Raw genomic sequence first — 27,118 nt, 5'->3', positions numbered from 1 at the left:
TCTGCTGAATGGCATTTAATTTTATCTGTTCATCCTCGCTACTGCCGATGGACATTTACAAACGATGCAACTCTGACTACTCTTGTCTACGTCCCCTACACACGGGCACAGGTTCTGCAGGAAACGCACCCAGAAGCGGTGCTGCCGGGTCACAGGGCATGTGTGTCTTCAATCTTAGGACAATGTCAAACAGTTTTCCAAAATGGGCATACCAACTTACAACTTATTTTTCTGAAACATTTTATTTCTATGTGTAGGAAAGGACATAGACTCCTACAGCACTTCCGCAATCCAACAACTGTGGGTAATAATACTGAACCATTCCACTGGCAGCAGAGAGACAACTAACGCTGCATGTCGGGGACATGCACGACAACATGTGAACAACCTTCCAGGTGAGAAACTGCTCACTGCAGCAACTACAGATAAGAAATCAACATGAGCAGGAAGCTTCTAGAATGCCTGTATGAGAAGCTACACCATGTGAGGGTTAACTGCTCAGACCGGGCCAGATGGGTCTGGGGTGCCATCCTACCTCTGCTACTTAATGTAACATAACCTTGGACGAGATGACCTCTGTGCCTCGGTTTCCTAACCTAGAAAATGGGGGTAACCTATCTCACAGATTACTTCAAGGATTAAATGAAGTGACGCATGCAATGCCCTAATCGTAAGAAGTGCGCTATAAATGTTAGCTAATTGTCCACACTGACGGGGAAGCTCCCATGGAAGAAGAAATGCATGTAAGCAGCCCTTGAGCTAGTGCAGAACACAAGATCTTAACTGTTAACTACATCCACGAACATTACTCCCTGGAATAGACCTGAGGAGCCCTCCTGGAAGTTACTGTAAGGTCAGAGGAGGCCGGGCTGAGACCCAGTGGCATCGCGGGCTGAATGAAGCAAGGTTAGTTATAGAACACAGAAGACAGTGTACAGATTGGCTTTCTCACTGACCCGAAAAATGGAAATAATTTACAAATCATCTGATCACACGGAGAACTGGTCATACTGACTTTAACAGAGCAAGTGGGCAACAGGGAGGCAGAACTCAACTTCTCAGCAGAAACGCTCCCTTCTCTACGCAAAGTAACGCAGTAAGAATGCGACCTTACTGGCCTAGAACTGGTCCTTTAGGGCATTTTTATGAAAACCTCTTCTCATACGTTTATCTTCTAGATGAACCTTAAAATACTCTCTGTCAAGTTCCAAAACATCCATTGATTATTTACTGGAATCGCATTAAATTTATAAATAAATTTGAGGGAAACGACATCTCTGTAATATTCAGTTTCCCATCCAGGAACACAATGTCTTGATTTTTTTCCAGACCTTTTCCATTTCTTGGTAAATTTCCTTGGCTTCTCAATCCAGTTACTAGAAACGCCTTGTTAGGCGCAGACATGCCCCTATAAGTGACAATGTTATCTCCAGGTCTGGAGGAGACTTTGTGGTTTCCCACTGCTTATTGCTGACATGCAGGAAAAATACTGACTTGTGTACGTTTATTTTGTCACTGGTCATCATTTTTTTTCCTAACAGTTTTAACTTTGGGGGGGTTGATTTACTCGATAGGCTGCTGTCATCTTCACAAAATGATGATCCTGTCTTCCCTCTGGAATTAAACCTCCTTTCTTTCTGCACTGGCAGAACCTCCAGAAATCTAAACAGGGTGACACTGTCCCTGATGCGGGTCCTCTTGTCCCCAACGTGAGGAAATACCTTTCTATTCCTAGTTCACTACGAGTTTCTAGTCATAATGGACGTTGAATTTTTATACGTGCCATTCATTCCTAAGAGACAGCACAGTGGTGATTTTATTTGGTCAAGAATCATTTTTAGGTTAAATGTAAGATAAGTAAGCCATGTTCAATGATGCTACAACAACCAACCTGAATTTTTGTCAACTGAAACAAGTGCCATTTTACTGGATGTGGCAGCACAGATGAAGAAGAAACATCGATTACTAACGGAAACAGACGGAATTACACTTACCTAATAGGGAACAGAGTATTCAGAGCTGGAATACATTCTATTTCACTATTAACTATCTGTTAAAATACATGCTTTGAAAAAAAAATGAGATCCATAATTCCTCACCATGAAGTTTTGTTCTTACAGAATAAACACAAAAAGTAAAAGGAAGGAAATTTTAAAAATTGGAGATATCAGTAAAACAAAGATTCAAAGAGAAGATCAATAAAGCCAAAAGTTGGTGGTTTAAGAAGACTGACAGACAAATTACTGAAAAAAAATGATTTAAGGAAAAGAAAAAAAGCACAAATAAGGAGTATTATTAATAAAGAGAGAACAAAACTAAACTATAAATAGAGATGTTTAAAAGAATTCTATCAAGACCTTTTTACAAACTTGGACATTTTAAAAGAAACTGATAACCAGAACTTAAGATAAAATATAAAGGCTGAATACTCCCATAATTAATACAGAAATAAAAGCAGTGGTTTCAACTTATCCCACAAAAGAAACACGGTGTTCAGACAGTTTTACAGGTAAGTCCCCAACAAGTTATCCACAAACAATATCATTCCATCATCTATTCTAGAGAAAAAAGCCATCAATGTTATTTAACAAATTAAATATCACAGAATCATTTTAATCATTGCAGAAAATGCATTTAATAAAATTCAACACGCATGCATGACAAAGCCCCATACTGGGGGGGAAAATCAAACTTTCTCCATCTGTTTGCTACAACAAATATCAGAAAAGGGTAAATTTCAGAAGCATCCCATTCGAAGTCAGGAAGGAAACTCATTCCCATTAGTTGCCAGAGCAATCAGACAAGAAAAAGAAAAGCATGAGGACAGGCAAGGAGGAAGTGAATCGCCAGGACTTAGCGGTGACGAGAACAACAGGGTGGCACTGGGAACAGCAGGGCCCCTGCCCGGGGTGACTGCCCACGTGCCCAGGTGCGCCACCGCTCCCCATCCCCATGGCCTTGGACCAGCCCCTCAGCATCCGGGTGTCCCGGCCCGTTTCTCACCAGCATCTGTGTCAGTACTGGCTGCTGGTACAGTGTAGAAACACAAAAGAATCAACACACATTTTGAAAAGTTTATCAAGGAAGCTGGTTGTGAGTCATGGACATTCCTACCTACCAGCACCAAAGAATTAGAAAACAAATTTAAAATAGACAGTATTTACAACAGCAGGACAAACTCCAGAGCATCCAGATGCAAATCTGACAAGAGACGCTGGCATCCTCCACCGACAACAGCGTCAGTGTTTACTGAGACACTAAAGAAGGCCAACAAACGGCGAGTCTCGTGCAGGAATGCTCCCACTGCAATCCAGGGGGCTGGTGACAGTACCTGCATGGAAGCGGGGAGGACCACTCCCTAGCCAAGCTACCAGAGGGGCCTGATTATAGCGCTACAGTGATGAAAGCAGGGCGGACTGGGAATGGGGGTGGGGAGGGCTCTGGCCTGCAGGCTGGTCTAATTCCCATTGTTTTTGTGCAGCCCAGGAGCTAAAAACAGTTTTTACACTTTTAAATAGTTGCAAACATTATTTAAAGAGTAATATTTTGTGGCATGTGTGGAAGTTTTATAAAATTCCCATCTCAGCACCCATAAATAAAGTGTTTTTGGAACCCAGCCACACTCATTCCTCAGCATGTAGCCTGCAAGGGCAGCACTGAATACTGGAAACAGAGAGTACGACGCTCTCTCCGCTGAAAATACTGACTACCTGCCCGTTTGTAGAAAACGTTTGCTGACCGCTGGTGCACAGAATGTGGAAAAAGCCCCACACATGGCAGATCAGTGTGGAAACGAGGAAAAGCTGGGTATCCATACGGGGGAAGAAACTGCACCTCTATCTCACAACAGACAGGAAAATCAATTCCAGGTGGATTAAGGACCTGAATGTCAAAACAGAGCTTTAATTTTTTAAACAAAAGAAATATCTTTCTGACCTTAGAGAAGCACTTCTTAACTAAGACACAAAAACCAGTAATCATAAGACTGCGAAATTTGACGAGATTAAAATTAAGACTCAGTCATCAAGACAACTTAGGAAAGTGAAGAAAAAAACTTGAGCATAAATGATGATTTTAATGTGGGTTTACCACCTTCGACCCTCCACCCTACCACCTACAACTACAACGTTACTTTTCTATACAACTTTTTTTTGAAACCCGGTTTAGGGCTTTTCCACTCAATTCTGTAGAAATAGTTATGCTCAGTTCTATTTGCTTAACTGGCTTTAAGGCTCCATTTGAACTCATTTCGTCCATACCACTGGTGCACAATAGAAACACGAGAGTCACATATATAATTTAACATTTTCTACCAGTTTCATTAAAAAAGTAAAAAGAAATAGGTGAAACTAATTTCAGTGAAGTTTATTTAACTCAACTTATCCAAAATACTGTTTCAACATTAGTCAATATAAAGAATACTGACGAGATACTTTATGTTGCTCTTTTCCTTCTAAGTGTTTGAAGTCCGCTGTGCCTTTCACACTTAGAGCGCATTTCCGTTTGGACCAGGCACTTTTCAAGTGCGCCAACACCCCCTGTGACGAGGGACGGCTGCACAGGTCACAGGGGTCTGCACACAGCCTTTCCAGAGGGGTGGGCTTGGACTGCTTGTTCATGTTTGCTTTCTGATCTCTCAGCTATCCAGACAGACACTATTTCGGGCAACTTTTTTTTTCAAGAATACAAGAGCAATGTTTTTTGAGCCCTTGCGTCAACCTGGCTATGTCTTTCACTGTTTCTACCTGTGAAACACCAACCTGACTAAATAATGAGGATCTGGGGGTCAGTCGTTTTTCTCCAAATGTGGCAGCTCCTGTCCCACTTTCTTGAGCACCTGGGCTACAGACAAGTATAAAAGCAAATCTGACCCTGGTTCCCTCGAAAAGAACCTACTGTCCCCTGCCCTACAATGTACTCATAGGATGGTGCTTTGTTTTGTTGTTTTTCTAAAACCCTTTTATCTCAACAGCATTGCCAATATTTTGAGTTCCCTTTTTGCCCAGAACATGAAAGTACTTTTGAGAGCAGGCTCATAGCAGGTTAAGCTTCTTGCTTTCGTGAAGGTACCAAGTGCCTCTAAAAGGAACACATTCATTTAACAGCACACGAATCGACGTCAGAAAGCTATGCAAACTACATTCCTATCACACTTGCCTTGGAAATTGGTATTACTGTCCAAACCACAGGGCAAACAGCTGTGCCTGCTCCCCAAGCTCGGCGGCCTGCGACCAGGCTGAGCCGCCAGGGCCTAGCACCAGGACGGCGACCCCAATGGCTGTGACGGGTTCACCCAGGCTATAGCCCCTCCTTACCAGGCCCCTTTCCTCCCTGAAGCCTCATGGAAAATGTCCGCTACTCCTGTAACGCTCTGTTCCAATTTCTTCATTCCTGCCCAGTGCTTCCTCACGTTTTATCACGTGTTCCCATCCATTTCCATCCTTCTCTGCTAACTCTTGTTCAGTCAACAGTTAGTGACAACTTACTTGTGTGCAGTGCTATGTGCGCAGGAAAGGGAAATGAGACACACTGGTCCGTACCTCACGAGAGTCCCTTCCGAGGGCAAGTCAGGAACGGTCTCTTTCTGCCCCTTTTCCTCCTGAAGCCCCCAGATGGGCAAAGCCAGGGAAGCATCAGGACGAGGGTGCAGGGTGGGGAGTGTGGGGCCCAGCGTGGGGAAGGAGGGAGGTTACCAGGGAGGAGGGGGCCGCAGACAGCACAGGCTGTCTGGACCGGGAGTGACTGGGAGCTCATCCCTGGGAAGTAAGGGGTGCTCTCAGAGCCCAAGGTGGGTGCACACAGCATCCACACCAGCCAGGGGGGAGAGCAGCAGAGAGAGACTGGTTACCAGGGGTACTGAGCCAGGGTTCACACTACTGGGGGAGGGAATTACAGACACAGAACGGGGGAACTAGAGTGAACCCTCTGGTGTATGTGTACACACACACACAACACACATGCACACGTGCGCACAAACGCACTATTTTCTCCAGCTCTGACCACTGAGAGGGCCTGAGAGCCGAAACATTCCAAAAGCAGGGAGCACATGTTGCGAACGTACCTGGGTTCTAAACCCCGTCTCCACTACAAGGAACCAGGAGAAGCGGCGAGTGGGGGCTGAGGCAGTGGAAGTACATGGAGGCCACAAAGGAAGGAGAGCTAAAGGAACGCTGGTGACTGAAAGGACGCCGGAGCCGATCTGAAGGAGACCCCACCGGCCAAATAAAAATAATGAGTGAGAGTATGCAACCCGCTGAATAAAGTTGGAAACCATGAGCCCACAGGGACAAGTAAATGATTAAATTGAAGGTTAGAGAAGAACAGGACACTTACACTGCTTCAAAGTACTTCCGAACAAAATATTAGTAATTACAACATGAGAAGGAGTAACCTGACAGTGGTGAAGCTGGCAGGCTCGTTCTAATCAAGAGACCCAGGCGAGAGCCAGCAGCAGTGGGACACAGGCGCGCACGGGATTCTGCGATCAGAGCTCCGTCTGGATCTAACCCTGAGGAAACATCAGAGACCCAAACTGAGGGACCTGCTACAAAGTAACTGGCTTGTAATCCTCCAAGTGGTAAAGGTCCTGAGCTAAGGAAAGACCCACAGACTGTTTCCCACTGAGAGAGCGGACAGAAGACTTGCTGGAGGGTCAGCTGGTAACAGTGTATCGGTGACCGTTTCTAGTTTGGGGGCCCTATGGTAATGACGCAAAAGGTCCCTGTTTGTAGAAGTTAGTCAAGTATTTGGCAGTGATGTCAGCAATTTGTTCTCAAACAGTTTAGGGGAAAACTCCTTGTACTGTACATGCAGCTCTTCTCTGAGTGTAAGATGCCTGAGTGAGCTGTGGCAGCAGCCCCAGGCCTGGCATATCACAGAAGCTCACCAAACTCTGGGACCTTACGGTCCCTGCTACCACCCCCAGGATGGTCAATCGGAGGCTGTTCCTCCATAGTCCCTGAGCCGACTTCACTTACTCGACGGCTGAGGGCTGAACCAAGACAGCACCCAAGGAGGCAGAGGGACAGACCCTGTGAGGACGACGATTACACACACTCCCCTTTCACACTGAACATCCCGATCGGTAATCTCTGGAGTAGCTGAAAGTTCTCAAAAGCGCCCCTCACAACTTTAAAGGTTTGACCTGCTTCTAAATCTGTTTTTCTTCAAAAGTACCTTTTTAAAAAATGCTCCAAAGTATTTACTTTATTTGCTTGGCTTAGCTGTCACTATGAAAACATCAGTGTCTATCATTTTTCACTGCCAGTAAACTCGACTTGTGCATTAAAGCTTTTGTAAGCTAACTGCAAACCTAACCAGTACCCAATATATTAATATAAGGGAATGACTCCTAAGTTTCAAAACCTAACCAATAAAACTTCTAGAATACATCTTGTTTGTATCATAAAGTACACACGTAAGAGTGTTAATATATAGTGTATGTTATTTATAAATAACTTATTAAGAAATTAATGTCTAAACACATTTCTATTTTAACATCGCTTTGTGTTATAAGGGATTTAAGAATGTTCTCTAAAATGTAAAGCTCACACTGAGTAACCCTTTTCTAAGTGGCTGTCGTCCTGGCCTCGGTGACAAAGGGTGACAAGGGCTGTCAGGGGCTTCATTAAACATTAAAGGCCCCCCTGGGGGGTGGGCGGGATCTTTGGCCAGAGGAACAGTTGGGGGGTTCCCATCAGAAATCCTAGCTGATGCTCCAACATGAAAAATTACACGTGCGTCACTGCTGTAAGGACGCACGTTTTCTAATGCCAAGCACCTTGGTTTTTCTTTCCTCTAAAATACCCCTATAACCCGTGCCCTGGAGAGAAGTGATAAAGCTGTCACTGGTCTGTCCATCACGTCCCTTCTGAGCCCATTCTACCAGGTTAAATTAAAACCTAAGAAAACCTAATTTTTCAGCCACGTCCGGTCTGATCCTCCAGCTACAGCACTTCCTTGAAAGCAGCTTTTCAAGTCAGAAATAAATCCAAGGAACAGTAACAAGATGGGAGCTAGAAAAACAAATGTGTTTCTCACTCACAGCAGGGGGCTCAAGTAGGCATGTTTTGAAAAGAACAAAATAAACGATGAATTAAAAAAAAAGTACCAGGAAATAAATTTCTTGTTTAAAGTGAAGCCAAAGAAATACGGAATTTCAGGATTAATATGGTTCTGGAAATATGCTGCTCTGCCTAAAGCCAAGAGATTCAAGCGAGAGTCCGCTCCAGAGCGATGGGCCCTGTGTCCTTCGTAATGCACGGGAAATCTGGGTCCCCAGGTAGCCCATGTGACCTCCTCCTCCAGCCCAGAGCCGGATGAGGGCTAAGACTCAGGTGTGGGGCGTGAGACTCCCGGAACCTTAATTTCCTGGGCAGTAAGTGGCCACGGCTGGCCTCCAAGCGCCCCGGGGAGATGAGAGATCGCACATGGGAGACGCGGCACAGAGGGTGAGAAGCTGCCGAGAAGCTGCCAGGCTCTGCTCACTGTTGACACTGCTGAGCCACTCCCCACCTGGGACAGCCGACACACCTGAGGACCCAGCTCAGTGACACTGCTCCATGCCGAGGACAGCCACGCCAGACCTGTGGTAGCGGCCGGCCAGGGCAGGCTGAGCTCTGCCAGGTCGTTGGAAGCCCTGATTTCTGATGTTCTTTTCTTTTAAAACAAGTTCATGCTGTCTCACTGGGGACTTTCTAAGTCTTCAGACCTCTTCAAACGACTGAATGATTCTCCAGTCGGGGCAGCGTACCACGGCTTCCTGCCGCTGGGCGGCTGCAGCATCTGTAAAGTGTGACGAAGTCCCTTCTGTTTCTCTCTTCATTGCTCTCCAGACAACCTGCACTTTGTCCCACTGAGCTTCACCCCTTTTTTCACAGTCAATTTGACTAAATTCAATCTGAATTCTAATTTTTATCAAGTGCTTTTCATCCTGCGGCTACTATAACACTGACCCCTCATGCATCGGTTAACTCTCACACTGAACATATTTAAACACCGGGTCTTCCCTACTTAGTGACTGAATTTATGTCTGCAGACTTAGGCTGTCAACGTTAACCAAATTAAAGCTAACTTTTATGCAAAGCACAGAATAGGGTATTGATGGCACTAAAGCAACGTGACTTATGGGGCCAAAAGTGACTAAAATCTAGAAAAGTGATAAATGTAGCATAACATGAATTTTGAGTTGAAATTTTTAGTTAAAATAAGATGTTTATTAATCACATTATCATTCACTGAGTAAAAATATGTAAATGAAAACAATATTCCTAGCAAAAGGACATCCAATAACACTAGGACCACAAACGTCCAAACTAAAAATACTTTTATCAGGTGCAGAATTTCAGCTAAGAAGGAATTGGGAATAGCGTTTTTTTTCCTAACAGGATTAAAGCATTTGTGTTGAAATTGCACCATCTAGCTACCAAAAGAAGAAATAATTTAAAGGTCTAAATCAACAAAGTGAAAGAGAGCAAGACTGCAGTCCCTGACTTTCACATAAGAATTTAGCTATTTGCTACATACTAACTATTATAAGTAAAATGTACCATGTTTGTGAAAAGGTTGCTTTATCTATCGAGAGGCATTACAGCACATGACAGGTTCTCATGGTCCAAACGCACGTCATCTACAATCCCTACCGACACTGCATGCTACATTTGGCCCTTGTTACAACTTCCATGGCGAAGGACAGTAAAATACATACACACAGGTAAAACCCAGCACGAAGTACTGAGACCAAAGGTACACCACAACTCCTGAAAAGCAGAGAAAACATCTCTTGAATTTTTAAATGAGACAGAAGACAAGCAGCTAGCATCATGACTCGTATGCACACGTACCGATAATGACCATAGGCAGATGCAGCCCACAGGCTTTGATACATATTCTTACAGCTGCCTCCCCACGAAGCCCAAGTTCTCATCAGAGGAGAGGGGTGACCCCAACTCTCCCCGAAGATGCACCATTTACGTGACAAACAAGCTGAAGAGAGTAAAATCACAACTTGAAATACACTGAAAGAGAAATAAATCTACAAAGGGAAATACTCTGAGACGGTCTATTTCAAATTAAAGAATTTAAATGAAAAGAAAAATCATCTGAAATTTACATTCACTTAGAACAGATATAACATGAAAAAAAGCTGAAAGAAGATAATATAAAAGGAGATTGAAAACTCAGGACTGAGAAATCTCTAACCAGTACTTTAAAGTGAGTGAACTATCTTTGAAATTGCTGGCTATTTCTCTAAAACATCTTTAGTTATAAAGTTTAAAACGCAAGTAGTTTTGAAGCATAAGAAACGCTAATAAAACTGCTTTTCTGGTTGTTTTTCAAAACCTTCATAAATCTGAAGGAAAAAATGCTGGCATGAACTAATATCTTACTATTAACAAAGTTTAATATTTCCTCTTGAAAAGAGAACAAATAAGTCAGGATAATGAAAAAAATGCTCAAAGCAGTCGGATTCACATATTTATTCTATAATGTATTATTCAAGTCCATTAGCACAATAAGAAATGGCTTTTCTTCCAATGCAACTTCAAAGACAGGCTGGAGAGATGCCCAGATTACAAATATGTATTTCCTTAGCATTGAAAAAAAATGCTCCCTCCAAAAAACTAAAAAGTACCGAGACGAAGGGCCCACTACAACTTATGTGAAAAGCAGAGAAAACATCTATTCAAGTTTCTAAGCAGACAGAGAGAAGACAAGTAACTCATATCATGACTCATACGTATAAATCAATCATGACGATAGGCAGGCTTGGCCCATGGGCTGAGCTCACCTTCTTACAGCTGCCTCCTCAAGAAGGCACTGAGGCCAGGCCCCAAAGTGTGCAGAGCAGACGGCTGTGCAGGCATTCTGAAATATTTACACACAACAACCACAGACCAGGCTACAGAGACAGGCGCAATTCCAAAAATTGGTATCATACAGACCATATCCTTTGAACATGCAATTATATTAGATACTGTCAATAAGACTTTTTAAAAACCCTTATGTTTGAAATCTAAAGAACAGACTGCCCAATAGCCCATGTTTAAAAAAAATAACAACAAAGTACTTCACGTTAAAATTCAAGAATTTTTAATATTGAATGTTAACTCCTTATTCACGGAATTTAACATTCAAGTATAAAGCATGCTTAAAGAGAAATGTATAGTCTTAAATATATTGCTTTTTAAAATGACAAAGACTACAAATAAATGAGCTAAGTATTTTACACAAGAGGCTAGAAAAAGCAAACACCCAAAGAAACTAAAAGGAAAAAGAAAGAATAGAAATCAATGAAATGAAAACAAAATTGAGTATCTACAAAACCAAAAGCTGATTCTTTGCTAGAGGGTGTCTATTTCAATAGCTTTTTTAAAGTCTCATCAAGGGGAATAAAAGATAACATTTCTGGAAGGAAAGGAAAACTATAACTGTAGATACATTTTTAAAATCATAAAAGTATACTTCAAACGTCTTTGTGCCATGACTCCGTACACGTGAATGAAATGAACAACTTCCTAGGAAAGGCTGTGGAAGAGACTGTGGTCGACCCCAGTGTCTGATCTCCCTTCTTTCAGCAAAGCTTCCTGTGTCCGAGTATAGCCCAATGTGGTAGAAACGCTAGTTGCAGAACCCTCAGCTCTTGGCCAACAGGCGGCCTCCTCCACATACCCACGTGCCTTGCAAATATTGTCATTTTTTGAGCGTGCCAGGCAGTGAGAAAATCTGGCAAGTTTTAGTCTGTGTTAATGGAATCCCTGATGGTTAGCCAAGCAAACTGATGCCTGGAATAAAGGTTTCTCTTCATGGTCCCCTCAGTGACAAAGATCCGGCCAATATAACGTAAGTGGAAGTCATGTGCACAGCTTCTAATAAATAGCCTTTACTTCCCTCTTCCTCCTTCCTTCTGGCTAGAATGCAGGTCTGGCAGCTGGAAGCGGGCAGCCATCCTGGCCCCTGAGGTGCCCTAAGGCATGAAGGTCCCGAGAGTGCAGGCATGAGACAGAAGGCTTCTGGGTCACTGCCAGCTCCAGACTTGGACTCGTGGGCTACAGCACTTCCTACCTCATGGAAGCCACTATTGTTTCAGACCTTTCCTCACTTACATGTAAGCCCAATCCTAACTGATTCAAATAGTAATTAACAAAAGAAACTAAAACAGAAATAGGAAAATGGGGTACACCCGCTAAAGAAACTGACTTGGTAAAACCAACAGAAAGGATAACCTGAGAGAACAGAACAGCCAGCAACATCAGACTTCAACGGCACTAAGAGTGAGAAGAGGGGGAGCCAGCAGTGGACACAGGTAATCATTCCCATTAAGGACATGCCACTTAAAACCACCAAACATCCCAAAGGCTGACATACCAAGCGGTGATGACCTCCTGGAGCCACTGGACGTCTCATCACTGCAGGCAGGATGGAAAATGGTGCCACCACGTGGGAAAACAGCTTAGCAATTTCTTACCACAGTAAACACACGTTTACCACGTGTCCCAGCAGTCCCACTGCCAGGTATGTACCCAGAGGAATGGAAGAAGTTGTCCACACGGAAACCTGTATGTGAACGTTCACCGCAGCTTCTCTTGTAACAGGCCCACACTGAAACAACCCTCGTGTTCATTAAATGACAAATGTGGCCTGCCCACAGCAATGAAAAGGCATGACATGGGGCACATGCTGCAGCACGGTCACGTCTCAAAGTCTGACAAGTAAAGGAAGCCAGATGAAAAAAAAGCACGTCCCGAACGAGTCCATTCACATATAATTGTAGGACAGGCAAAGTGCAAAGCAGCAACCAAAAGCGCACGAGTGGATGTGGGCCTGGGGCTGGGGGAGCATGGAGAGAGTGGGCACAGGCCGCCATCGTGGGCGGCGGCCATGTTCGCTGTGTCAGCTGGCTGGCACACACGTGCGCAAACAGACTTCCACCCCTTTAGGGGAGCAAATCTGGACGGCCACATTGGGGACGATGTGGCACAGCAGTTTGTCTGGACACAGGCTCCGAGGCAGGGCTGCACACTGCGGCCCCAGGCGGGGTCCTCGGCTGCGAGCCAAGTTTCACGGGAACACATCCACACTCGCTCACCGTCTGTGTGCCCGGCCGCCTGCAGGCCAGCTCACCCGCAGAGCTGAGAAGCTGCAGCCCACAGACTGTGGCTCTGAGCCGGGAGTCCTTACTGCCTGGCCCTTCATAGAAAACGTGCCGATGATGCATGGCAAGGGTGCTGGCTCTCGGACGCCAGGAGACACGGGCAGGAGCCCACAGAGCACTGATCACAGCGAAAGGCTGAGAGACCGAAATGCCCACCAGTCAGTAAGGGAATTAACCAACAAATCATGGGGTGCCCTCACCAGTTAAAGTGAACAAACTGGATCCACAAGTATGGAAACAGGAGGGGCCCAGAGACAACACACTGCCTGAAGAAGCAACCCGCGTCACACACGTGTAGCAGGGAAACAGCACATCTCCCAGAACAACGCACAGAGCAAGGGGCACAGCAAGGGGCACACCGCATGCCTTCCGGTGGCTGCCCGGGGACCGTGGGGCTGGGCAAAACAGAAAGGACTTCAACGTTTCCTGTACATTTCAATTTCTTTTATTTTAAAAAAATCCAAGATTTTCTAAAAGACCAACAAGTTAAATGTAAATCTGAGGTGTATCAATCTACTAAAGAAAGCTGAGCAGACAGGCTTGCCGGCTCCTCCCTGCTCGGCTGTAAGACCCATCATCCTGACTGCAATCCCTTCCTCTGCAGACACTTCCTCGCTGTACTTTTTCAAAGGATCAAATGTTCACCAAATGAGGATTCTTTTCCTTTTATCTTCTAATGTCAAAAGATCCACTACTCTGAAATTTACTCTTCAGAGGACACTTGGAAACCCCAGCCTAGTATGCTTTGCATAAAAGTCAAGAGCTATAAAATTTAAACCAACTGAAGCTTCCACGGTCACCTACAATAACAGCCTGGAGGCACACAGTGCCTCCACTGGGGGCAGACAGCCAGGGACAACAGGAGCCTCAGGCCCAGGAAAAGGACTCTGACAAACTAGCCTTGCACAGCCTGGGGCGAGCAGGCCACACAAACCCATCCATCCCTTTCAGAAGAGCAGCGGCCTCAGGCACAGCCTCCAGCCACGTCAGCCTCGGGCATCACTGTTCTAAGGGCCCCTGTAACTTTCCTCTCACTGCACACTCTCTTCAGACCATGTCTTCATGACCAACCAGGATATTTTAAGCAGAATTATCTAAAACAAATAACCATTAAATTAACTGGGGTGAGTGGGGGAGCATGTGTGCAAGTGTGTGTGTGTGCAAGTGTGTAAAACTTATTGGAATTGTTGGCTGCTGATAAAACGAGCCAAGAAACTTCCGTCTATTAAAAACAAAACAATAAATGAGTATTTATTCCTATTTTTTAAAGTGACTACAACAGCAACCCGGCTGTGACATCGGAGGCACATCCCAACCTGGAGGTATTCACGCCAGGGTCACATACCAAGGGCAGTGTCTGGCTTGAGGCTGGGGTCCCAACAACACACATCACACAGCTGTAAGAAAGGCTGCTGGAAGCCCAGCTACAAAGAGCGCCCGCAGTGAAAAGCCAGGCTCCAGAACTGCCCCATCTCTTCCTTTGCCACCGGCCACCTCCCCCGCCTCCCGACTCCGACTCCGCATGGAGGGAGAACCAGGGTCAGAGCAGACAGGCTGTTGGGCCTTGACTCCTGCCCCCCCCCCCAAGGCTGCTGCCGCCCTCAGGACAGGGCTGGACGGGTCCAGGGGAGTCACAGTACACTGAAAGAGCCCAGAGTTTTCTATCCCCCCAACTGCGGCTTTTAAATATAGAAACAGACGCTACTGATAATCACAGCATTTGAAAAGTGCTCTAACTTTTCAAAGTAAATGTGTGACACACATGGCTAAAATGTTACTGTTCATAGAAATCGTTCTTTACCTTCTCTCCAGGTTTGGGTGACAGCTGCAACTTCTCATAATCTTTCTTGGTCTCCAAAATTTTTTTGACAAGTCCTCCTGTTGGAAAGCAGTGGTTTTATGTTAAAGTTATTCTCTGCACAAAGAAGCTGTTCTATCTCAAGTGGGTGGCAGGATGGGAAGAATAGTAAGTTCTCATTCTTCCTCCTTTCTACTGAAAACAGCTTCAAATAATCTTTATCTGATAAAAGATAGCCTACACAGACTGATAACAGCTGCTGTGGAAATTAACTACACAATTCCAGAGTGTTTCAAAGAAATCAGCTCCATGAAGGGTGAAAAAAAAATTTTAGAAATAAAATAGATTTTCTTTTCTACTTCCAAAGATTAAGAAATAGAGTAACATTCAAAAGATAACCACCTATTACAAGCAGATATGACAATTCTGAATTGCTTCTAAGTTCTAATACTTCTTTCATGGGGCAAGAGTCAACTTCTTAAAAAACAAAACAAAACAAAGCCGAATAAGCCATGGGGTAAATGTCATATGAAAAACTATTTTCTTTAAAATACTGGTTACCCAAATGTGCATCAGTATGAAAGCGGCTGACTAACCCAGGCCCGTCTACGGGGGGGACGACACAACCACGCGTGAGGACCGACCACTCTGCATGGCTGTGGGATGGGTGCCAGCACGTCATCAGGTAGACGAGCAAGATGGAGAAGCGCTCATACCGACAAATCCACACAGGGGCATGTACTTCTGCCTTTCAAAGGGAAGTGTAAGCCTTGTATTTTACTGTTGCCTACCAGGGGAGGAGACAGGATGGAAGCCCCGCTTCTCTGAGCTCACCTTGTTTAATCCATGTAGCCTTGAAAACGCAATATTTTACGTAAATAAAACAAAATTAAACCTAACTTTCAATGCCTAAGAACTGAAACAAAAATGGAACTAATAAACTGCACTCTGCAGGTGAGGCCAGCGTGCACGGCCGATGATGGGGCCAGGACCGCGGGCATGAGACGCAAATGTAAATTCAGAGCACTGAGGAAAACACTGCAGTTGTGAGAAGCTGGTTGGAAATACCAGTGTGAACTCAGGATATACTTTCCTATTAAAAAAATAAGAAGGAAAGCCCTAGCAACAACGACCAATGCAGAAGCCATGCGCGGCCAGGCTCCTCTGATGGGTGCCAGAGAGCCGAGTGACCAGTAACGGGAGGGTCACCGCGGGAAGGAAAAGTCTCGCTCCCTGGGTGTCCAGCTGAAACCTGAGGAGGGAGGACGGGATGAGTGTCGCCGTGCTGTGGCCTTCAGGAAACCACCTGGCCTCACATCACAAGCAGACCTCAGCAAGAACACCACCTGCTACGAAGCAGTCCTGCCCCAAACACCTGAACCTGATCAAGTCTCTAGAACCAATGGATGGGAACGGAAGAATATGGGAAAAAAAGACCTATTAGTGGGTTGCCAGTTCGATCCCCACGTGGGCCACTGTGAGTTGTGCCCTCCACAACTAGATGGAAACAACTACTTGACTTGGAGCTGATGGGTCCTGGGAAAACACACTTAAAAATAAATGAAAGTTTAAAAAAAAATACAAAGAAAACACTGTGTTTGGGACGAGAACAGATACTATCACAGAACTGTCAATCTGGGAATGACCTCAGAGGTCATGCAATTCCAAATCTAACTGGACGGGTGACAAAGGGAGTCACCTACGAAACAGCCCACAGCTGATCTCGAGGGTCTAGGGCTTCCCTCCTTGGTCCTCTAAGAACAGGGAGCAGTAACCATTGTCTCCTAGAATAAAACCCACCAACCTCAGAGAGATCCATGCCCATGGCGTTCCCTCTACTGCTGTGAGACTGCTGACCACAATGGGTACACATAGCTCGTGTGCACTAGGTCTTTCTCACACACGCACACACGTGCGTATACACACATTCACGCACCCAGTCACGCACACACGCATACACACATGCACGCACACAGTACACACATGCACACATGTGCAGGTGCACGTACACGTGTGCGCACACATGCACACACAGGAGTACACATGTGCACACACGTACAGAGGCATGCGCGCACATGCACACAGGAGTACACACATGCATACACGTGCACACAATGGTGCACATGCATGCACACATGCGCACACACATGCACACACACAGGAGTACACACATGCACATGCGTGCACGCAATGGTGCACATGCACACACACACACACCCAGAACTCACCGTGCTTCTCGTCGCCCTCCAGTTCTACTGCTTGTACCTAAACAGGAAAGGAAGGAGAGAAAAGGAGATTGGGGTTTGTGGTTTTCTCAGCATGATGCTCTTGTCCATCAGAGGAAAGATGCAATTAGAGAGGGGGAAACTAACGGAGGATTAAAGGAAAATATCCACCCAAAGGCAAGCGCTGGGGTTGAAGTACAATTACAGAAACAGCCCGTCCGGTTGACTAACCACGTCAAGCTCTGACGTCTCAGAGAGCTGGGGGGCAGCCTCCACCATGAACTGCTCATCTTCCTCATTATCAGAATTCTGTGACTCCACGATCACATTTGAGACGGCTTTCCCACTCCCTATCCTAAACAAAAAGAAATCTGACTCAATCACAACTGTTACTTGGCCACAGGTTTCCATCAGCCCCACACACATGGCCCTGCGTGCGGGGTATCGTGCGGGGTAACGTTACCACCGACCCTCTCTACATCACACAGTGCCAGTGGCAGCTGAGTGAAGGCCCCAGGCCTGGGTCCCAGTGGGCCCTCCCCCGCTCCCCCCAGACCTTGTGCCCTCTAACAAACAAACAGAGGGCCCGCTTTCATCCCTGGCTGGGCTCTCTGGGACACCAGGTCTCCACCGGCAGCCCCTCACCTAAGGGGCCTATTCTCCCAAAAGACAAACCCCAGGGTACGGGGAGGCTCAGTGTTTTCCTTTTGCTTATTGTAGCTTCCAGATCATTCTAAAATCTGCCCACTCTGAATTTCATGTCATCAGACTCTCTTACCCTCAACCCCACCACTGCCACCGCCATCAGCCAACCCCAAGCCTCACCCCTGCACTCCTGGCTCCCTGCCAACACTGCGCCAGTCTGAACTCCATGATTTCTTGTCCTGGGAAATGATCTTTCCAAGCCCTGGCCTCTAAAGTTCCTGATCTCTTCTGTCATGATCCTGTGTCAGTCACTCAGCCACATTCCTGGGGTCATAGCTTGTCACTGCCACTGACAGGAAGCCCCCAGCCACAATCCCAGCACCCCCCTCTGACCACCAGCACCACGCAGCTGGCCACTGCACACTGACTCTCGTCACTTCACACCACGTGCCTGCATGCAGCCCCGCCATCCAGCCCTGCTTCTCCGGGCCAGCTGCCACACTCTGCACGGGGGTCCTCTGAGCGGGCGGTGGGTCTCCGTGGGGGGCTGCCTGTCCACCTCCCGGTGTTTAGCCACATCCCTGGCCCCGACTCCCAGGTAGATGCCAAGAACCTTCCCTCCACTTTCTCCACAGCCATGAGGTGAGAAAACGTCCCAACGTGGCTCTGATGTCCCAAGATGCCCCCGGAAGGGTGGGGTGGCCCCTAGATGAGCACCTCTGCTGTAGCCCGTGGGTTTCACACTGCACCCCGACCCCTGAACCCCTGCTCCTCTTCCCCATACTCTTCGCTCCCAAGAATGAACTGCAGAGAACGTACCTCCCAGAACCTCACTCGAACGCCAACGCTCCACGGTCTTCTGTAAGCCAGTCCCTCCACGTCCCCTCACCCACTCAGGGCCTGTCCAACAACTGCCCTCGACCCTGCATCTCCCAGGTCACCACAGTCCCCTCCCCAATGGATCACCCTGTCACTGGAAAAATGCGCTCGCTGTCTCACCGGCACTGCCTTCTGTCCTGCTCCCCACGACCCTGGCTCTGCTTCTGCTGGCAACGTGTCTGCACCTGCTGCCTCGGCTCTCTGCCCCCAATTCTATCTGCTACCCACTCCGAGCCAGCCTGCGACCGCTGTACTCTTGGGACCCCAAAGTCCCACAGGCAGGACTGTAAACTTACAAAAGCCCTGTCTGTGGCTTGTCTTTACACTGTTTAGGTCTTTCTGACAACCTCTTGTTTTCTATTTTTTGTGCAGCTAAGCCTCTAAATCTTTTCTTCCTATTTTTCCCCCTCATTGTTTTTATGCTTAGAAAATCCACTATCTAGAGATCAGAGAAATACACCCCAACACTTTCCCTCATATTTTAAGATTTAATTGTACAGGCATGAATACTTATGTTTTCTCTTTCACTGACCTGAAATGTGAGGCAGGTATATGGGTTGAGGCGTGGGCCCAACTGGCTCTTTCTTTTCCTTAATGGTAAGTTCCCCCAGGACCATCTGCCACTCTCTGCCCCACCCCTACCCCCGCATGGGCCCGACTGCCATTCAGCCCATAGTCTGACACACCTGGAGAAGCCCCGGGCGCCAGAGAACACATGTGCGCCTCGATGACGAGACCCCCGTACCCCTCAACACCCTCACCTGTCTGCTGTTAACACCTCCACGCTGTCTTGCCGCTTCACCCGGGGAGGCGCGGGTCTTGCACTCCCAGGACGAGAGATTCTTCTGAACCCAAAGAGTGAAAAACCACAACAGGATAGAAAACATGTACACATTTCAAAGTGGACAAAAGAGAACCCAGGTCCATGGCAACACTCATTTCCAGGCCGCCATCGACACGCTAATAATTAGCACATAGTCTGCAGAATATGAAGAACATTCCATTAACCTGACAATTTTAAAGTACCCATTTTTTTAATCTTACATTTTCATTCATTCTAAGGTATAAAAAGTAATGACTACCAGTAATTAAAACGTAACACACCCAGGTACAGGAAAACTAAAGATATGGTTTTTAAAGATCCTCATGATTAAGCCCAAGCATGAGATAAACTCAGGAGGTACAGAGAGAAGCAGGAGTGTGCGGACGGCGTGCACGCACCGGATGCGGGAGGGAGGCTCGCTGGGGGTCGCAGAACTCTCGGACACCTCTGACTTCTCGTGGCCGACAGGTCCTGCTTCTCTTTCTGAATGATGTCAACCCATCCGCAATTCACAAAGGAAGAAACACAAACGATTCATACACGTTTCAGATGACAGAGTAAATAACTGCAAACTCAAGGACTTTGCACCTATCGTTTTGATGAAGATGAACCAGAAATCTGACACTTAAATCTGCTGAAGACTGGGGAAATGGGCGCCCTTAAACCCTGAAAAAGCCCTTAAACAAACTGGTTCAACTACTCAAGAAATAGAATTCAAAAGGTAGCTCAATCAAGTCAGCAATTTCACTTAAAGGAAATACAACCAAAAGAAAAAAATGGACACGTGTAAATACACACGTCAGAATGTTCACCCATCAGAATTTATAACAGTGACAACAGGTAATTTAGTAAATGATGGCATCATCACACGTGAGAACCTTTTGTGTAAAATGACATCATTTTAATATGTAATTAATAGAGTATAATAATATAGCTAATAATTACATATACATGCATTGGGTTCTAGAAGGAAATTCATTTAACATATGAGCAGTAGAATCACCAAGGCTTTCCATTTTCTTCTTCATATTTTTCTATATTTTAAAAATTTTCTATTTTGGGTATGTCCCATATTACATTTATATCCTGAACAAAGTTTTCTTCACTTTGATAAAAACATTTAATCAGTAAACAACCAGTTCAAACTATTAAAATAATTAAATTTACTCCACTATTTAAAGTAAAAGGGCTTTATACTTTGGAAAATAATGAATATAAATCAGAATTTGAATATTGAAAATATACTTTATATTCTGGGGGGAAAAATCCTGTAATGTATTCTTTTGAAACATAAAACATGTAAATTAAATCTTAAATTGGTGTAGTTATGTTTCCTTAAAATAAATTACTTCCACTAACACAATTTGTAAAACATAAATCTGAGGGCGTGTGTTTACATCTATACTCACACACACACACACACACACACACACACACACACACAAATCTGTAACAAACACACTTATTTAAGACCACTCCTTACCTGTGTCACTAGGGGAGTCACCTAAAAATAAGAAAAGGGAAAAAAAGAAACGCATATTAGAAATTCACTTTTGTGTCAGTAAAGCTCAGTATATGAAATGAGCAAAACAAAATTAGAGAAAAATACATAATACATAATTTTGGATGTCTGTTAGGGGCAAAAACGGTCATTTCTTTATAGCCTCTTTCCTAGTTTCCTCCTCCCACTGTTTTGTTTTCAAAAATAGAACAGCAAAGAACAAACAAAACCATGAGTTATAAAATGTTATCGCACAAAAGCAGGAAACAGGGACATGAAGAGCGCATCACAGAGACAAATGAAACAGGCAGACGGGACAAAGGGCGATAAAGCCAGAAGCCGGGAGCCTGACTCGGGAGGTTCGAGGGTGCAGGACAGCTGGGAATGCGGCAAGGGCGCCTCCAGGCCCCTGTTATGGCTCCGGGGAAGACCAAACAACAGCCTGCCTCACACAACGGTCGGTAAGGATTTGCTACCAGCTCCTAAGTTAGGAGAAACTTTCCCAAGCTCCCCATGGGCTGACCTGGGCACTTTTCACCCAGGATCCTTTTTCTTCAAGTGCTGCTCTTGGGGACAAATGTGACCTATGGGGTCACAGGTCCCCAAGCAGAAGCTCTGTTGGAGTGAGGTGGATTCACACCCGCAGGTGGACCATCTTTCTGCATCACACCCTTAAAACTCACTAGCAGATCCAAACCGCACACAGCCGTGGGTCAGGCCCTGCGTTATTCTGAGGACTGGCCGCGTGCACGTGAGAAGCGCTCACAGACACTTCCGTTTGTCCGCAGCAGGACTTTAGAACTTTCCACTGACTAGGGAACTCTACAGGAGAGAGCTCACAAACGGTGCCCTCGAGGGAGCAGCTCTGGGGAAGGGGGACCAAGCTTATGTGGCAATGGGAACCGGGAGGCCCCACAGCACCCTAGTGCATGGAACACAGGACCTCCCAGAGGTCGCACCCCACGGAGTGACACAGCAGAGGACAGACCTGGCACTGGCTGGGGGCAGAGTTAAGAGGGGCCTGGAGAACGTACAAGGATAGTGTGAAACAGCCATGCTGGCCAAAGGCACCAAGGCGTGAGAATGTGCACATGGCAGTTTCAGAGGCCCCAAGAGAGGGACAAGGCAGATGGGAGACTTGGGCTCCACCCTGCGAAGGAGGGTTGCTGAAGAGAGGAGCAGGTGACAGCAGACCCGCTCCTCAGTGCAGTGCCTAATGGGAGGTGCGCCCAGGACAGAGCACAGAACAGCGGCTGTGACCCAAGCCCTGGACCGTCGGTATTGGGGACAGACTGTGGCTTCACCAGCTCAGAAGGGTTCCTGACAACAGGGAAATTGAGTCATGAGACCACAAGTACGCACTGCAGTTCTCACCCATCACGGACCAGTCCCCGAGCCCTCGGCACCCCCACAGCTCAGCCGCCTTCTGGCTCTCCGCCCCAGGACCCTTGCACCTACTCAGCCTCTTCCCCAGATTCCAGGGCCAGACACCAGTCACGCAGGCCCTCCTGCCCAACTTCCCTCGAGCTGTTCTCTGTCCCAGCCATAGCAGGGCCCCCACCATCGTCTAAATGCCAGCAACCCTCATGTGTCATCTCTGGTCCAGGCCTCTCCTGAGCTGGGCTGTGTATGTCCTTAGATGTGTGAGCCCCTCTAGAATCTGACTGTCCCTCCCCTCCCCATCACACCACACAGCCCAGGCCACTCTCTCCACCTGACTGCTGGCTAAGCCTCCCAAACTAAAACCATCTAAGTATGATTAAGCCACTCCTTAAGCTTCCTGCTGCTAAACTGCCTAACACAGCCAGACGCCTGGCGGGAGCTGGCCCGATGCTCCGCTCCACCCAGCGGGCTCTGCGCTTCCACAGGACCCAGGGTGCCCCCCTCAAAGGCTCTCCCTTCCCACCCGACAACCGCCGGCCTCCCTGCGGCATGGTGCCATTCTCCAGTCTGACTTCTGCTCACTGATGCACTCACTGCCCTAGAGCCTGACACACACAGTGAGTCTTCAACAAATGTTTCCTGTTGGAGCAAACAGACAGACACCAGCCCTCAGCTAACCACGCCCCTGCAGCCTGATCCCAACGTGCCCGTGGTTCCTGGAGTACAACAGGCTCTGCAGGGAAGCACTGCTCCCCTCCAGGCCTGAATCAGCAAATGCGGAATGTGTGTCTGACCACAACTTGCGTTAAAATGCTGAGAAAATTGGTGCTGAAAGCAGAGACTAACCAGGTACAACTTAAGACACTAAAAGAGAGTCACAGAGAGAAAATTGAGGCAGTGGCGGCGTCTCGTGCTGTTTAAGCATTTTCTCTGAACGCGAGATCCGGAGGCGTGCGCTCAGCCCACTTGTTCCAGACCATTCCTGACACTGTCGGGCTCTGCCACCTCATCTCGCTGAGAAAGAATGCGGGGACCCAGGAGAGAATCTGGCGCTATCAGTGACTAGTGTATTTCTGTAAAGAGCTGGAAGGGAGTCCCTGGGCACGTCCGCCTGACCTGAGGCTAAGGGCCTGGACCCCACGTGGGCTACAGACCCAATGGCACACGCTACACCTGAGCTGCTCATCTCCCTGACCCTGACAGCAGCGGGAAGGGGCGTCCTTACCTTTCTGCGGCACTGCTGGGACGGGCTCAGTGCTGTCACGCCACAGACTAGCTGAATGCTCGTCTGACACACTAGCTGAATTAGTATTAGCTTCTTTTGTTCCTGACACAAAACAGTTCAAAACGGGCCGTTAAGACTGTACAGGGCAGGCGGGTCATCACAGCACCCACCGATCTGTGCTTTCCCACGCAGGAAAGTTCAGGCTTCCAAAGGACGACCAAAGGCGGCTTTTAAGAACACGCGCCCAGAACAGTCGTCCGGGCGTGGCCCTGGGGTCAGGACAGTGAGACGTGCGCAGGCTCCGGTCCACTCTGCACAGGCACAGGCCTGGGCCCGCCAGCCCCACCCCTCACCCCCACCAACACAGACAGACTGAAAGCTCCCAAATACCTGTCTGCTGATGACTGACGTGCCGATGGTTATAAAGATAGAAATCAGTACCAAATGCCTGAGAAATGCTTTTCCGATTGAAAACAAAAGAGGGGCAGGGTGCTGGGGGAACAGGCTTTGAATTGTGGCAGGACCCTGGGCTGGAAAGGGATCCATCACTAAAGGACCCCACTGTCTAAAAGGAAACTGGGAGAAAAAACAAAATTTGAAAAATGTTCCCTCTCCTGAAACACGTTTTATAATTTCTTAAAAGTATTCAAAGAAATACTTTTTATCAGAATCAACCTGTCATTAACTATCAAAGGACTGCTTTAGTTTATGTAATAGAACTACATAAAACATGAGTATATGGCAATTTTCTAAGGATATTTTTTCTCAATCTATAAAAATGATGTAACAATTGTCACCGCAATAAACTTCAATTAAAAAAAAATGAGGCAGACTTACATACTATGGGTCAATGTGTGTATTTATTGTATCTTACGGAGGGCAGCCAAAGAATCAATTTGAAATATTAAGTTCCAAAACAAACAAGTCTAAAAATAAAATAAGTATCAGCTTGGTAGCTATAGACTATCAATTTTAGAAGAAAACACTCCAATAATTTGAAGTTCTATTTTATTTAAAAGTGTCAAACCTTTTCCATACTCTACAAAACCCACTAGCACAATAAATAAATTATTAATACAAATGTATTATCTTTCTCTGCAGTTCAAGGAGACCAATGACACTTTGCACAATTTTATCTTTTCAAAGTTCTATGGGTATTCTTAATTAAGTATGCTTTACTAAGTCCCAAATTCACACAAATAGAAAGAACATAAAAAGGCCATATATTCGGGGCCGGCCCAGTGGCTCAGGGGGTTGGAGCTCCATGCTCCTAACTCCGAAGGCTGCCGGTTCGATTCCCACATGGGCCAGTAGGCTCTCAACAAAAAGGCCATATATTCACTAACACTACTACAATCAATTCTTACTCATAGAGGGCAGGTTAACCAATTTGCAAAATGATAGCTTAAAAATAATGCACTCATAAAACATTAAAATTACTATGAACTGGCAAAAAAGTCGGTGCATTAGCGCAATCTGCTGTCAGGGCCAGTGGTAACCAGGGAGAACCTGCACCTGGAGCGGGAGCCTGCCCTTCCTGAGCTACAGGCGCCCCACCCTGTGGAGCCACCATAGAGTCCAGTGGCACCGTGTGCATAAAGCGGGGAGCGCCGTGTGCATAAAGCAGTGTGTCAGTCCCTACCCCTGAAACTCACCAACTGCATGTAGAACCCACCACACAGCCACAAGCAGCCTGCCATCCCGCCAGCGTTCTGTGCAAAACACTGTACCCAGCTCTAATCGGGCCTTTAGATCAAACAGAAAGATGGGAGGGGGGCAAGGGTGTGGGGGAGTTTCGTAAGTTAAATGACACTACGAGGAAACAATCAGACAAATCCAGAAGGTGGCACATTCTACAAGACAACATAATCTTGCTAAGAAGTCAGTATGCTGGAACACAAAAAGGGCAAGGGGATAGAGAGAGGAGGTTATTCCAAATTCAAAGACATTAAAGAGATCATCATCATAATAATAATAATACAGTGCATTAATCTTAACTAGATCCTGCTTTAAAAAAGAAATAACTTTTCTGAGGCAATTAGAATACAGCCTCGGTTTCAGATGCTATGAGGACCAAGAATCCCACGGGCACAACAGTAATTCTGTGGCTACGTAGGAGCACATCTTTTTTATTTTTTGAGCTGCATACTGAAGTATTTTGAGGGACGTATTTAGAGGTAAAGTGTTAGGACATTTTCAATATACTAAGACATAGTTCATAAAAATGTATGTGTAGATGAAGCAAATATGACAAAATGTTAGAAACACTGGGCCTATAGTTTAATCATTGTATTCTTTCTACTTTTCTGTATTTTTCATAATGAAAAAAGTTTAAACAATAAAATAAAATGAAATGAGGGAACCCAGGCAAACTAAAGATATGGATGGCTTCATGTGCCAGGAAAACCTGGACTGCCAAACCACTGGTTCTAAATGTTAATAGAACAAGGACTCTCAGGCAGCTCGCATTACAACATCAAGTGAGGGAAGAAACAGGTCATGTCTTAAACAAGAAACAGATAAATTCCGTATTGAATTCTTCAATCCATCCGAAAAAGCGACCGGCAACAACCAGACCCACAAATTGTCCTGTGATGGCCCTGGCAAGACAGGGCCAGCGGTCTCCACCACAGGGGCTCGTTTTCCTTTGAAGTGCTAGCGGTGAAAGGGAACTGTGAGGAAAGGCTCCTTAGCCAGGCCCAATGTCCCTGGATCTGGAACTCACACCCAGGAGAGAAATTAAGGAACTGTAACAGCTGCGGACAAACCCTGCGCTCCAGAAGTTAAATGACTGCCAGGACAAGATGCCATTTGTGACTGGAGTGAGGGTGATCACTGGGACACAGGGCACGTCCAGTGGCAGAACCCAAGGGGAGAAGCGTCTGGCGGGGAGAGATGGGAAGGGCCAGGTCACCAGGACCAGGACCCAGAGACAAAGAGCGAGCAGACGCTGCTTACGGCCACCAGGTGGCGCCAAGCTCCGTCCTAATCTTGCAGAGCTCAGCTGTCCGGGTTCCGTGCTCCTCAAACCGATTTTTCACCTTCACACTGCAGGTCATATGGACAAAGTGATGCTATACGTCTAAATGTTCCAGTTTATGTAAATCTATCGTACCATCTGAGAGAGCTGTCTCACCCTGACTGGGGTTCTCAGTAAACTAAAGCAGATCACACACGGATGGCATCCTGTGGCCGGCCGGCCACTCGGGGGACATCACCTCGTCCTCTCAACCCCTGTGCCAATGAGCAAACTGCCTCAGAGAATGACCCACGAGGCTCGCTCATGGCCAGGCGGCTGGTAAACGGGAGAGTGGAATTCTTCCCACTGCCCGCCACTGCCCGGAACGGGAGTCTCCGGCTCCCGCTTTCCCCAGCCCCACTCCCCTCCCTGTGGTCCATGCCTGGCAGCTGCCCGCCTCCACCCCTGCCCGCAGCTGAGAAAAGCTCCTGCAAATCCGACACCCATCAGGAGATGTGGTGCGGCTG

The 27,118-nt window shown here is 46.6% G+C and overlaps 1 protein-coding gene across 2 annotated transcripts in view; it reads right to left on the bottom strand.

Annotated features, from left to right (window-relative positions):
• The window catches only part of TRAF3IP1 (TRAF3 interacting protein 1), a 52,363-nt gene that overhangs the window by 10,399 nt on the left and 14,846 nt on the right, over positions 1–27,118 (bottom strand). The window contains exons 8-14 of one of the 2 annotated variants that reach the window (XM_081050657.1): positions 23,633–23,734; positions 21,007–21,027; positions 19,922–20,006; positions 19,462–19,545; positions 17,408–17,531; positions 17,180–17,216; positions 14,955–15,031 (exon numbers count right to left, since the gene is read on the bottom strand). In XM_081050657.1, coding sequence (XP_080906783.1) covers positions 14,955–15,031; positions 17,180–17,216; positions 17,408–17,531; positions 19,462–19,545; positions 19,922–20,006; positions 21,007–21,027; positions 23,633–23,734 — 530 coding nt within the window. The remainder of the gene's footprint in view (positions 1–14,954; positions 15,032–17,179; positions 17,217–17,407; positions 17,532–19,461; positions 19,546–19,921; positions 20,007–21,006; positions 21,028–23,632; positions 23,735–27,118) is intronic. The other variant, XM_081050658.1, reaches the window with a different exon arrangement.

This window comes from Rhinolophus hipposideros (genome assembly GCF_964194185.1).
Source record: "Rhinolophus hipposideros genome assembly, chromosome: 6".
Lineage (NCBI taxonomy): Eukaryota > Metazoa > Chordata > Mammalia > Chiroptera > Rhinolophidae > Rhinolophus > Rhinolophus hipposideros.
This window is presented reverse-complemented; position numbering and strand designations above follow the sequence as displayed.